The following is a 14,784-nucleotide window of genomic DNA, read 5'->3' as shown; positions in this document are numbered from 1 at the left end:
ACATTGGCCGGGCACGGTGGCTCACGCCTGTAATCCCAACACTTTGGGAGGCCGAGGTGGGCAGATCACAAGGTCAGGTGTTTGAGACCAGCCTGGCCAAAATAGTGAAACCCCATCTTTACTAAAAATACAAAAATTAGCTGGGTGTGATGGCACGTGGTCCCAGCTACTCTGGAGGCTGAGGCAGGAGAATTACATGAACCCAGGAGGCAGAGGTTGCAGTGAGCTGAGATCATGCCACTGCACTCTAGCCTGGGCAACAGAGCGAGACTCCATCTCAAAAACAAAAAAAAAGGGACCCCATCTTGTCCCCACCCCACATACCTACCATCTTCCTTAAGGACCACCCTGAACACTCCAGGAATTGGTCAGGTGTGCCTCTTTTTAATTACCATAGCACTCTGTATTATTCTACTGTAGCACATAGTACACCATAATAAATTGGTGGTTTAAATTACCTCCCCCTGTACCCTATCCAGTCTCTGAATTCTTGGGCAGGTACTATATCTTGTAAACTTTTATACTTCTATAACTATGACCCACCACTATGCTCATTGTATGAAAGCAGTTGAATAAGTCAGTGTATTAGCCTTATGTTTCATTTATTAATATTTTATTGTTCATTACACTTTAGTACAGCAAAGCAAATACAGGTAAACATCAGTATTCTTTATATAATAGCACACAGAAAGGGAAGCCAGCCACAATTTAGAGTGCTTTTTCAGTTGTCAATATATTTGTTTGTTTATCACTTTAAGCTAGATTATTTTACTGGCGAATTTTTTTAAGCTTTTAAGGAAAAGCCTATATCTATAGCTATATGCTATATATTCTCTTCTAGATAATGCAACAAGATGGAAAGATTTTCAAAACATTTTATAGAGCTATCAAAACTCATACCAAAATACAACAGAGACAGCAAGTGGTCAATCACATTTACCCAATCGGACAATATATTAAAACAGTTGAAACACTTCCAGACACCACACAAGAACTAAATATGAAAAGACGTAAATATAACTGGAACACAAATACCAAATACAGTATGTACCCGCCCCCATCCCCCAATACATGAGACCTGAGGCTCTAAGGCCCCTTCTTGCAAGGCCCCTCTGACTGCCATGCATTCCTCTACCTGAAGTTGTGAACAAAGAATTGCCTGTGCCCAACATCAGCTCTATTGGCCTCATCTTCCATTGCCTCCCTGTACTGCTGTGGCCAGTCCTGTGGTTCCTTTCTGTGGATTCTGGCCACATATCGCAAGGCTTTCATCTTGGAGGTTTCCAGACGGGCTCTAGGACCCCATACAAACTCATATTGCACTGGATCACTGTCAGGAACCCGTAAACTGTCTATATAGCGCTGACTCAAGTATCGGCAGGTAATCACATGCTTTCTCCCAGATTGAACCCCTAAGCCCCGCAGAAAGGCCCAGACTGCAGACTCCCTGGCATGGTTGCCCATGATAAAGATGAAGCTTAGGACCTGCATCAAAAAGTTGTTGCCAGGCCTGTTTGGACTGTCTACGATCTCCTCAGTTTCTTCCATCTCTCTTCGGTTGTACAGGGTATAGGAGTGATTCCTGGGATCAAGTACCACTAGTTCTGTCCCATAGACATGGTTCAGGGTGCGGGCAGCACGATTCAGGAGGTCAGGGAACACTTTGCTGCACTCTCGGCCAATGTAGTACAGAATTCCTTTCTTTGGTATAGGCAGCTTAGTTGAATCCATAAGCAGAAATAACTGCACCAACTTCCTTGCCTTGCTCTCCAATCTTGACTCAGGCCATGAATGTGGGGCATATTTTGAGGAATAGCTGGAAACCTCTGAATCAGGGGATGCTACCTCTGCAGCAGCTTCCTCAAAAAAGGGCCTCCTAAAGTGAGGGAGAGCCTGCCAACCCTCAGCAAAGGCTCTGGCAGCATCTTCTTCCAGAGCTTCATTGTATTGCTCTGGCCAATCCATAGGATCTTTGTTATATATTTTAGCCATGAACTTCAGAATTTTCATCTTGGTGGTTTCTAGGTGGGATCTTGGGCCCCAGAAAAACTCATACTCCACTGGTTTACAGTCAGTTACTGGTCTGTAGTCTAAGTAACGCTGCCATACAAACTCCACAGACAGAAGTCTCTTTGGGTTCCCAAAAATGGAAAGCCTCCTTTCCCGCTGCACCCCCATCCTCCAGAGCATTTCCCAAATCTCAGCCTCTTTGGCTTGGTTGCCATTCAGGAATATTTGGCCTAGAATCATCATCAGGAGGCCCATCTTTGGCCCATTTGGGCTCTCTTCTAACCCTTCAAAGGGCACAGGTCCCAGTTTGTTTAACAGAATGTAGGTACGTGCCTCAGGGTCAAGTTCTCTCAATTCAAACCGAAAAATGCACTCCAGGTGGGCTGCTGCTCGCCTGAGTATCTCAGGAAACTGGTTGCGATATTCTTTAACAATATATTCCCGCATTTCAGACTCCCGGATAGGGTACTTGCTCTGATCCTTCACCAGCAGGAACTGCAACAGCTCAGCTACATTCTGTTCCATAGGGTCCTGGGGCTTCAAGGTAATTGCAACCCGGGAAGTACTGAGGCCCATAATAGTAATGGAGTTGGGGCTCTCACAGTCTCTCAGGACCTCGAATTCTATAGGGCCTTCTGCACCCTTAGGACCCTCAGAGTCCGAGTCCACGGAGGCCTTGGTTACCCTAGGGCTTGGCAAAACAATGGAACACTTGGAGGGGTTCCGGTCCACAGAAGCACTAGAGCTAAACAAGGTGCTCGGGCCCTCACCAGGGTTGGGCAGCACGGAGCTTCCCGGTCTGTCAGAGGCAGTGGGCTGCACTAAGGTGCTTGGGCCCTCACCAGGAGTGGGCGGCACGGAGGTGTCCGATCCATCAGAGGCAGTGGGCGGCACAGAGGTGCTCCGTCCCTCACCGGGGGTTGGCAGTACGGAAGTGCTTGGTCCCTCACCGGGAGTGGGCGGCACGGAGGTGCTCAAGCCCTCAGTGGCGGTGGGAGGCACAGAGGTGCTCAGTCCCTCGCCAGGGGTGGGCGGCACGGAGGTGCTCGGTCCCTCACCAGCAGTGGGCTGCACGGAGGTGCTCAGGCCCTCGGTGGCGGTGGGTGGCCCGGAGGTGCTTGATCCCTTACCGGGGGTGGGCACCAAGGAGATGCTTTGTCCGTCAGAGGCGGCGGGCAGCATGGAGGTGCTCCGTCCCTCACCAGGAGTGGCCGGCATGGAGGTGCTCGGTCCCTCATCAGGGGTGGGCGGCACGGGGGTGCTCAGACCCTCAGTGGCGGTGGGCGGCACGGAGGTGCTCAGTCCCTCATCAGGAGTGTCCTGCACGGAGGTGCTCAGGCCCTCAGTGGCGGTGAGCGGCACGGAGGTGCTCGGTCCCTCACCAGCGGTGGACTGCACGGAGGTGCTCGGTCCCTCATCAGGGGTGGGCACCACGGAGGTGCTTGGTCCCTCAGAGGCTGTGGGCGGCACGGAGGTGCTCGTTCCCTCACCAGGGGTGGCCGGCACGGAGGTGCTCGGTTCCTCAGAGGAAGTGGGCGGCCTGGAGGTGTTCCGGCCCTCAGAGGCGGCAAGCGTCACAGAGGTGCACAGCCCCTTAGAGATGGTGGGAGGCCCGGAGGTGCTTAGGCCCTCACTGGGGGTGGCCAGCAGGGAGGTGCCAGGTCCCTCAGAGACGGTGGGCTGCCCGGAGGCGCTTGAGGCCTCAGAGATGGTGGGCGGCACAAAGGTGCTTGGGCCCTCAGCGGAGGTGGGCAGAACGGAGGTGCTTGGGCCCTCAGAGGCACAGAGGCCCTGAAGGATCTGGGAATCGCTGGGACCCTGGGGGACGTCTGAGCCTGGCATATCAGCGGGGAAACCGGGGGCATTAGGGGCCTGCATTTCGTCCCAGCTGCTGTTGTGCGCAGTGGCCTTCGCAACGCGGCGGCGGCGGCGGCGCGAATTCTGGCTTACCAGAGACATGGTCCTGCCGACCGGCGTGTAGGAGCAGACACAGACAGGCCCGCGATCTGGCACAGACGACTGGAGGTGTGTAGGTGCCTCGGCACAAAACTGCCGCTAGCGGTAATGATGTTGCTGCTGCTGCCAGAACCAAAGTTCCAAGCAACTTGCTGAAGCTGAAATTAGAGGTGGTGGAAAACGCAGGCACTGGCCAGCAGTGAATGCTAGTCTCAGTGTACTCTGCTTCTCACACCCCGCCCTCTGCCGCAGTCCGCGCAGGCGCAGACTGGCTCTGCGGCAAGGCGAAATCGCCCCGCCCCGCCCCTCCCCTGGGCCTGAGAAAGTGGATGCGGTGGTTCTGCACCAAAGGAGAGCACTAGCAGAAGGGAAATTTTGGTAGGGTGAAACAAGGAGCTTAGAGTAGATGCATAGGGAACAAAAATGGAAATAATAATAAATACTTCTCAGATTTAGGGCACGATTGGAGGGCTTCTACACAGAGTGCCAGGCACTTAATAGATTCTCAAAATTGGTAATTATCATTGAGATTTGCAGTTTTCCCGAAGCTGTTTCAAACAAAATGTGCGTTGTCTCTGGAAGGGTAGAACCCCCATCCCTGACCATGTCTTTTCTATCACTTTCTCCATTTATATGTCTAACTCCTCCCCTAATGCTGTGAGCTAGAAAGAACTCTTACCTAGAGGGTCTGAATGCCTGATATTTAGTACCCATTAGGGAGCTTCGAACAAGCTTGAAAAAGCCAACATTCCTAGCCCAAACTTTCCCAGTCCCCCAGGCTTTAGTGGGAAAGCCACTAATACTCTTGAAAATTTGTTTAATTCTTTCACTCCACAATCATCTGCTCATTTAATAGAGCTTTTGTGAAAGTCAGTTGAGATACCGAGTGTTAAGGGATGTTACCTTAACATACCTTAACATGTTTTGCCCTATTACTTTAGCACTTTTGAGCAGATCCAACCCTGATCCCTTTTATTCATTCATTCCACAAACACTGGTCATCTATCCAGAAGTTACAGAGTTCATTTCTTTGTCATCAAGGAGCACCCAGTGTAAAAATGGGAGTCAAAGAAAAAGTGAAACCAAATTTTCTAGAAGTTTGTAAAGAATGCAGGGGAGGCAGGGTCAGTTCTACCTGTAGGTGCAGACAAGGCTTCATAAAAGAGGAGATGTTTAAAAAGATGAGTGGGTACGTATTTACCAAAAGGACAAGGATGAGAAAATCATTCCAACTGAGAGTAGCATGGCAGCAGTGAGTAAGAAAGAAAACACTGAAGAGCACAGGCAGGCTGTTTTTAGAAGCAGGGGAGAGGGAGGAAGAGAGATAGAGGGAAAACACTAACTTTCTGACACTCACGCAACCAATACAGTTTAGCTTACCACTATTGACCCTCTATTGATATGATTGTATCTTGCTGCAAACATTTATTATATGTTGTCTTTCTTAATATCTCCTCAAAAATCTGGGAGTATACTTTTTTTTTATACTTTAAGTTTTGGGGTACATGTGCAGAATGTGCAGATTTGTTACGTAGGTATACACGTGCCATGGTTATTTGCTGCACCCATCAACCCATCATCTCCATTAGGTATTCTCCTAATGCTCTCCCTCTCCTATCTCCCCGCCCCCTGACAGGCCCTGGTGTGTGATGTTCCCCTCCCTGTGTCCATGTGTCCATGTCCCTCCCCATTGTCCATTCAATTCCCACTTATGAGTGACAACATGTGGTGTTTGGTTTCCTGTTCTTGTGTTAGTTTTCTAAGAATGATGGTTTCCAGCTTCATCCATGTCCCTGCAAAGGACGTGAACTCATTCTTTTTTATGGTTGCATAGTATTCCATGGTGCATATGTGCCACATTTTCTTTATCCAGTCTGTCATTGATGGACATTTGGGTTGGTTCCAATACTTTTTTTTATACCTCTTTAGGAAAGGGAAAATAATGGCTACAGTCACAATGTGTCACCATCTCCATCTCCAATTGGAGAAGCAATCCCTTATATGCATAACCAGTTCTGGTTCTGTGAAGTCCAATGCAGTTATTGTGCCTGGGGCCTATTCAGAATGGGAGGCACAAAAAAACCTAAGATATTTCTAAACTTCAGCAACAGATATTCCTAACCTAGGGCACAGTGATTTTTAAAGACCCTGAACTTGTTCAAACCTATAAACTAAAAATTTTTACCTCTAGAAATATATTCTAAAGAAATAATAAGAAATATGTGCAAATATTTAGCTAAAATGACTTTTATTATATAATTTGTTCTAGTATAACAGAACTGAAAACTAAATGAACGTTAAATAACTAAAGAGTATTTAAAGAAATTATGGTAATAAAAATGGAATACCAGTAAGTCATTATAATAATATCAAAGAATTCCATTTCTAATAATGTGTAGTTGATTGTAGCAGCCCTGTGGGGAAAAAAAAAAAACCTAGAAATTTAGGTAAAGAAACCCTTTAATGGCAACAAAGCCTACCAATACAGCATCAGAAACCTATAAAGGCAATGAGGACTTCAAGAGTAATGATTTCAGAAAAAAGGGAAGTGCAAAGAGGTGAGTCATACATTGTATACAACCTTGTCACTTAAGGAATTTAATGATTTGCAAACTGATAATTTGGAATTCTGAACTTACTGAAATAGTACATCAAAAATGAAGGCAAAATAAATACATGTTCAGAAATCAGTGCTGAGTAAATTGATCACCAGTAAGCCCAGACTGAGGAAATACTGAAAGATTCTCATCTGAAACTGAAGAGATGCAAGAAGCAAACAGTAATAGAAATGATAAATATGTGGGTAAACAGACATATTGACAATGTGAAACAATAATAATAATATGTTTTTGTGTAATTTATATGTAGAATTAAAATATAGGAAACAAGTGAGTTCAAGAGATTTGGGGACTGATCAAGAAAAAAATATATTACCACAAGTTTTCAGTAAAACAAAATGAGTTTTTGTTGTTTGTCTGTTTTAGAATTTCAACTTTTATTTTAGATTCTGGGGATACATACGCACGTTTGTTACATGGGTATATTGCATGATGCTGAGGTTTGGAAAACAAATGATCTCGTCACCCAGGTAGTGAGCATAATACTCAACAGTGAGTTTTTCTATTTTTTTTAAATGAATAAACAGTTTATTAAGTGAAATTTAATCTCAGATTAAAAAATAAGATCCAATTCTATATAAACATGATACAGTCTCCAGGAAAGAACTCGCCCATACCAGACCTCTGACCTAAAGAACTGTAATATAATAAATGTTGTTTTGAAACACAGAGGTTGTGGTAATTTGGTATAGCCTACAATAGAAAACCAGTAGACCAGAGGCACAAGGTGGGGCTGAAAATCTTAAAGATGCAATTATATCTACAAACACTGTTCCCCATCCTTTATGGCCAGGACACTGCCCCTTCCTGCACTGGCAAAAAGGGGGAGGTTGATTCTCTGTAGGAGCTAAGCCAGAGTTGTTCTAGGTCATCAGGCAAAGCTGAAGATAAGGGTAAGCTACCTTAAAATCCATAAAGTGAATAATAAAAGTCTCCCAGCCTCTTTTTTAGCTCAACTCTCATACTGCTGGCAGCCAAACACAAATACTTCAGAGAAGAGCTTACAGAACCCGCTCTGGGGAAATTGATGAGCCTAAGAAATTATGCACAGATACTGACATGTGTTTCTGGCAATGAAATGGTTGCATCCTCACTTGATTACCCTACAGTAAAGACCTCTGCTTGGCAGGTTGCATCCAAGCAAGAGCTTTCAATAGCATTTTTTTTAATATACTTTAGGTTCTAGTGTACATGTGCATAACGTGCAGGTTTGTTACGTATGTATACTTGTGCCATGTTGGCATGCGGCACCCATCAACTCGTCAGTACCCATCAACTCGTCATTTACATCAGGTATAACTCCCAATGCAATTCCTCGCCCTTCCCCTCTCCCCATGATAAGCCCTGGTGTATGATGTTCCCCTTCCCGAGTCCAAGTGATCTCATTGTTCAGTTCCCACCTATGAGTGACAACATGTGGTGTTTGGTTTTCCATTCTTGTGATAGTTTGCTGAGAATGATGGTTTGCAGCTGCATCCATGTCCCTACAAAGGACACAAACTCATCCTTTTTTATGGCTGCATAATATTCCATTGTGTATATGTGCCACATTTTCTTAATCCAGTCTGTCACTGATGGACATTTGGGTTGATTCCAAGTCTTTGCTATTGTGATTAGTGCTGCAATAAACATACATGTGCATGTGTCTTTATAGCAGCATGATTTATAATCCTTTGGGTATATACCCAGTAATGGGATGGCTGGGTCATATGGTGCTTCTGGTTCTAGATCCTTGAGGAATCGCCATACTGTTTTCCATAATGGTTGAACTAGTTTACAATCCCACCAACAGTGTAAAAGTGTTCCTCTTTCTCCACATCCTCTCCAGCACCTGTTGTTTCCTGACTTTTTAATGATTGCCATTCTAAATGCTGTGAGATGGTATCTCATTGTGGTTTTGATTTGCATTTCTCGGATGGCCAGTGATGATGAGCGTTTTTTCATGTGTCTGTTGGCTGTATGAGTGTCTTCTTTTGAGAAATGTCTGTTCATATCCTTTGCCCACTTTTTGATGGGGTTGTTTGTTTTTTTCTTGTAAATTTGTTTGAGTTCTTTGTAGGTTCTGGATATTAGCCCTTTGTCAGATGAGTAGATTGCAAAAATGTTCTCCCATTCTGTAGGTTGCCTGTTCACTCTGATGGTAGTTTCTTTTGCTGTGCAGAAGTTCTTTAGTTTAATGAGATCCCATTTGTCAATTTTGGCTTTTGTTGCCATTGCTTTTGGTGTTTTAGACATGAAGTCCTTGCCCATGCCTATGTCCTGAATGGTATTACCTAGGTTTTCTTCTAGGGTTTTTATGGTATTAGGTCTAACATTTAAGTCTCTAATCCATCTTGAATTAATTTTCGTATAAGGAGTAAGGAAAGGATCCAGTTTCAGCTTTCTACTTATGGCTAGCCAATTTTCCCAGCACCATTTATTAAATAGGGAATCCTTTCCCCATTTCTTGTTTTTCTGAGGTTTGTCAAAGATCAAATGGCTGTAGATGTGTGGCATTACTTCTGAGGACTCTGTTCTGTTCCATTGGTCTATCTCTCTCTTTTGGTACCAGTACCATGCTGTTTTGGTTACTGTAGCCTTGTAGTATAGTTTGAAGTCAGCTAGCATGATGCCTCCAGCTTTGTTCTTTTGACTTAGGATTGTCTTGGCAATGCGGGCTCTTTTTTGGTTCCATATGAACTTTAAAGCAGTTTTTTCCAATTCTGTGAAGAAATTCATTGGTAGCTTGATGGGGGTGGCATTGAATCTGTAAATTACCTTGGGCAGTATGGCCATTTTCACGATATTGATTCTTCCTATCCATGAGCATGGTATGTTCTTCCATTTGTTTGTGTCCTCTTTTATTTCACTGAGCAGTGGTTTGTAGTTCTCCTTGAAGAGGTCCTTTACATCCCTTGTAAGTTGGATTCCTAGGTATTTCATTCTCTTTGAAGCAATTGTGAATGGAAGTTCATTCATGATTTGACTCTGTTTGTCTGTTACTGGTGTATAAGAATGCTTGTGATTTTTGCACATTACTTTTGTATCCTGAGATTTTGCTGAAGTTGCTTATCAGCTTAAGGAGATTTTGGGCTGAGACAATGGGATTTTCTAAATATACAATCATGTCATCTGCAAACAGGGACAATTTGACTTCTTCTTTTCCTAACTGAATACACTTGATTTCTTTCTCTTGCCTGATTGCCCTAGCCAGAACTTCCAACAGTAAGTTGAATAGGAGTGGTGAGAGAGGGCATCCCTGTCTTGTGTCAGTTTTCAAAGGGAATTTTTCCAGTTTTTGCCCATTCAGTATGATATTGGCTGTGGGTTTGTCATAAATAGCTCTTATGATTTTGAGATACATTCCATCGATACCGAATATATGGAGCGTCTTTAGCATGAAGGGCTGTTGAATTTTTTCAAAGGCTTTTTCTGCATCTATTGAGATAATGATGTGGTTTTTCTCTTTGGTTCTGTTTATATGCTGGATTACGTTTATTCATTTGCATATGTTGAATCAGCCTTGCATCCCAGGGATGAAGCCCGCTTGATCATGGTGGATAAGCTTTTTGATGTGCTGCTGGATCCGGTTTTCCAGTATTTTATTGAGGATTTTTGCATTGATGTTCATCAGGGATATTGGTCTAAAATTCTCTTTTTTGGTTCTGTCTCTGCCAGAGTTTGGTATCAGGATGATGTTGGCCTCATAAAATGAGTTAGGGAGGATTCCCTCTTTTTCTATTGATTGGAATAGTTTCAGAAGGAATGGTACCAGCTCCTCCTTGTACCTCTGGTAGAATTCAGCTGTGAATCCATCTGGCCCTCGACTTTTTTTTGTTGGTAGGCTCCTTTGCAGGGGGAGATGCGCTCTTATTTTTTGAATTTCCAGCTTTTCTGCCCTGCTTTTTCCCCATCTTTGTGGTTTTATCTGTCTCTGGTCTTTGATGATGGTGACGTACTGATGGAGTTTTGGTGTGGGTGTCCTTCCTGTTTGTTAGTTTTCCTTCTAACAGTCAGGACTCTCAGCTGTAGGTCTGTTGGAGATTGCTTGAGGTCTACTCCAGACCCTGTTTGCCTGGGTATCAGCAGCAGAGGCTGCAGAAGACAGAATATTGCTGAACAGCGAGTGTACCTGTCTGATTCTTGCTTTGGAAGCTTCCTCTCAGGGGTGTACTCCACTATGTGAGGTGTGGGGTGTCGGTCTGCCCCTAGTGGGGGATGTCTCCCAGTTAGGCTACTCAGGGGTCAGGGACCCACTTGAGCAGGCAGTCTGTCCGTTCTCAGATCTCAACCTCCGTGTTGGGCGATCCACTGCTCTCTTCAAAGCTGTCAGACAGAGTCGTTTGCATCTGCAGAGGTTTCAGCTGCTTTTTGTTGTTGTTGTTGTTGTTTAGCTGTGCCCTGTCTCCAGAGGTGGAGTCTACAGAGACAGGCAGGACTCCTTGAGCTGCTGTGAGCTCCACCCAGTTCGAGCTTCCCAGCGGCTTTGTTTATCTACTTAAGCCTGAGCAATGGTGGGCGTCCCTCCCCCAGCCTCGCTGCTGCCTTGCCGCCAGATCGCAGACTGCTGTGCTAGCAATGAGGAAGGCTCCGTGGGCGTGGGACCCTCCCTTCCAGGTGTAGGATATAATCTCCTGGTGGGCCCGTTTGCTAAGATCCTTGGCAGAGCACAGTATTGGTGTGGGAGTTACCGGATTTTCCAGGTGTTGTGTGTCTCAGTTCCCCTGGCTAGTAAAAGGGATTTCCTTCCCCCTTGTTCTTCCCAGGTGAGGCGATGCCACTCCCTGCTTCAGCTCTTGCTGGTCGGGCTGCAGCAGCTGACCAGCACTGATTGTCCAACAGTCCCTAGTGAGATGAACCCAGTACCTCAGTTGAAAATGCAGAAATCACCTGTCTTCTGTGTTGCTCGTGCTGGGAGTTGGAGACTGGAGCTGTTCCTATTCGGCCATCTTGCTCCACCCCAACAGTTAGTTTTTCAACCCACGACCACCTCTCTTCTTCCTCCTTCTAATATTCTACTAGTGTCTGTTTTTGCCATCTTTATGTCCATGAGTACCCAATGTTTAGCTGCAACTTATATATAAGAACATGTGGTATTTGGTTTTCTGTTTCCATGTAAATTTGCTTAAGATAATGGCCTCCAGCTGCATCCATGTTGCTGCAAAGGACATTATTTCATTAGTTTGTATGGCTGTTTTGTATTCCATGGTATATATGTACCACATTTTCTTTATCCAATATCAATAATAGACACCTAAGTTGACTCCATGTCATTGCTATTGTTAATAAGGCTGCAAACAACATATGAGTGTTCTGGATATATGACCGATAATGTGATTACTGAATTGAATTGTAGTTGTGTTTTATGTTCTTTGAGAAATCTCCAAACTGTTTTCTATAGTGGTTGAACTATATATAGTGTTTATTATTACTAATTTACATTACCACCAACAGTGTATAAGCATACAATGAGCTTTATTTGGTCAACGCTTTGACAGGTTTGCAAGGGCATGGGGTTCATCAAAGTCTGAGATCTTCCAGAGGCTGGTGGGAGGTCACAACCTAGAAAATGAGAGGACAAGCTAACTGGAGAGAGGGAGGGGAATCAAAGAGATGGCTTATGTATATATGTGATGTCTCTCAGCAGCAAGACAAGGAGTTGCTGGGTCAGAGATCTGTGAAGGGCAGCAGTAGGTCAGGGTTTTTATCTTCTGGAGTTTATTCTATCTATAGCTAGCAGATGATTTTAGTTTCACAGGGATATGCAAAGAAGGCAGCCTCTAAATAGCTAACAATCTACTTATCCGTCTATATTTAAAACAATTGGATGTGTAAAAAATTGAGTTTGGTACTGGCAGGGTCAATATATAGAGGCCATCTTTGACTCATGCATATAACTAACAGTCCATCCCCTGGCCCAATGTTATCTTATAATTAAAATTGTATGTTATTTTGCAGTGCCTGAGTTTCTTGCTGGAAATAAAGGAGACAGAATCCTATAAGGGCACAAACAAGGATTTCAAAGCCCTTTCATAGCCAAAAAATTGTATGTTATTTTACAGTGCCTGAGTTTCTTGCTAGAAATAAAGGAGACAGAATCCTATAAGGGCACAAACAAGGATTTCAAAGCCCTTTCATAGCCAATCTTCCCACTTAATGGAGGAAAGCCAGGGGAATAGATTAGAAAAAGAAGCAGATTTTAAATTGTTCAATTGTTCAGTCAATAGAGTGACATTATAACCCCTTTGCTACATGTCCCTGGCTGTCCATAATGCTAGAATCAGATTGGCAGAAGCAAGTCCAGCATGCAGTTCAATTTGTCATTATATGTGTTGCTGTGACTTAAGAGAGCTGCAGGTTTAGGCAAATGAATGGTCCTTCTTATTTGGATTGGTGTGCCTTGCTTGAGTTTCCGGGTGATTGCCAGTAGTACATAGCATCAGAATGTTTGCATGGATCTAGAGTAAGCTTCACAGTATCCCTTGGCAGTTTTTAAAAAGTTATTAATTTATACATGCACCAAATTTGATTCTGAACTGTGGAGTATTCACATACGTGATCCTCACAGGTAGGTCAAGTTATTTCAAAAATAACCATCAATCATATTATAAATCTGGCCTATGTATTTCCCTGTTTATGATGATGTTGTTCTAATTTTAGTGGGAGGCCACCTGTTCCATCATTTTTATTCCAGGGAAACTATTCTAAGGAGTCCATTTGTGTAGCTTGAATAGACTTAAGGATGACCTCTTTAGAGGTGGTAATGTGATGTCACCAATAAGTTTCTTCACAGGTTAGCTTTGATACCAGGCTTCTCTTTATTGTGTCTATCTCCTGTATGGTGGGACATATTGAATGTACAAATGGACAATGGTTGGACCATATGTAAAAAGTAGAACAGTGACCCACAACCTTCAACAACTTGCCTAGGAAACCAACCCACTTAACTACAAAAAGCAGCCCAGAGCATTATCCTGCTGTAAGTCAGACTTGTAGAATGTCAAATTTTTATCTTTACTAATAATCCAAGAAAATAAACAATAATTTCTAAAACAATCAGCCCAAAATGGCCAGGACTTGATTAATAACTGACTACCTTCTTAATTCTTGTCTCTGCATCCAACTTAGATCCAACCAGAGAAAGCCAAGTATGCACCTCTAACTAATCACATAGGATGATCCACTTCTAATTAGCCTGCCTACATCTTCCCCATGCCAATGATCTCTATTCAGTGTATAGCTGTAGCCTTTCTTTTTCCCCCTACAAAGCTTTCTCACTGTTCTGCTCGCCATTGAGTCTCTGCCAAAACGCAAATGACAATAGTTGACTCCCTTACTATAGCAAGCTCTGAATAGCCTTTGCTTTTCACATTTGGGTGGTCTTTGTTATTCCCACAGTATATTATTTGGGATACTCCAGAAAAGTAATATTGGTCATAAATTTTCCTAAAATATTTCCCAAGACTTTATTAATGGCAGTTTTGGTAGACCCTGCAAAATTTCTAATAAATACAAGCAAGTAGTTGTCAATTTGGGTAGAGAAACTAACATGTAGAGAGCAGTTAGAGTTCTCCATGGGATCAAATATGTTTTCAGTAGGAATTGTCTTTGCTGTAACCCTCAAGAGTTATGATTATTTACCATGGACAGCCAGTCTTGCGATTGTTGTAGAGCCAGCTTCCATCGAGTGTTATGTAAAACTTGCAGTTGATATTGTAAGAAGGTTACTATGGAAGAATTCTTAAGCTGATTGTAGTCTCTGATTTATCAGATGTGCCCTCACCCAGGTAATATTACGTAGTAAACATTGCTTTACCTGTTTAAATTAATGGGCCACCAGAGAGGAAGTCCATAGTAAGATGCCCCTGGCCACTTAGTTAGTACAAAATTTTCATAGCTCTTGAGGGTTACAGCAAAGACAATTCCTACTAAAAACATATTTGATCCCATGAAGAACTCTAACTGCTCTCTGCATTGGAGTTTCTCTATCCAAATTGACAACTACTTGCTTACATTTATTAGAAATTTTGCAAATATTTAAAAAATACCAAAATTACCATGAATAAAGGCTTGAGAACTATTTGGGGAAAATTTCTGACCAATGTTATTTTTCTGGGGTATCCCAAATAATATACTGTTGGAATAACAAAGACCACCCAAATGTGGAAAGCAAAGGCTGTTTATTAATAAGTTCTACACAGAGTCTTAATAAATGGGGTTT

At 43.5% G+C, this 14,784-nt stretch overlaps 1 protein-coding gene across 1 annotated transcript; it reads right to left on the bottom strand.

Annotated features, from left to right (window-relative positions):
- Nucleotides 1-596: 596 nt before the first annotated feature.
- Nucleotides 597-4,199, bottom strand: MAGEE1 (MAGE family member E1). The gene has a single exon (XM_001098743.5). The coding sequence runs from the start codon at nt 3,967-3,969 to the stop codon at nt 1,132-1,134; it is 2,838 nt and encodes a 945-aa protein (XP_001098743.2). The 5' UTR covers nt 3,970-4,199; the 3' UTR covers nt 597-1,131.
- Between the last annotated feature and the right edge of the window lie 10,585 nt (nt 4,200-14,784).

Source organism: Macaca mulatta, chromosome X (genome assembly GCF_049350105.2).
Source record: "Macaca mulatta isolate MMU2019108-1 chromosome X, T2T-MMU8v2.0, whole genome shotgun sequence".
Lineage (NCBI taxonomy): Eukaryota > Metazoa > Chordata > Mammalia > Primates > Cercopithecidae > Macaca > Macaca mulatta.
Note: the sequence above shows the minus strand (reverse complement) of the source record. Positions and strands in the feature narration are given on the sequence as shown.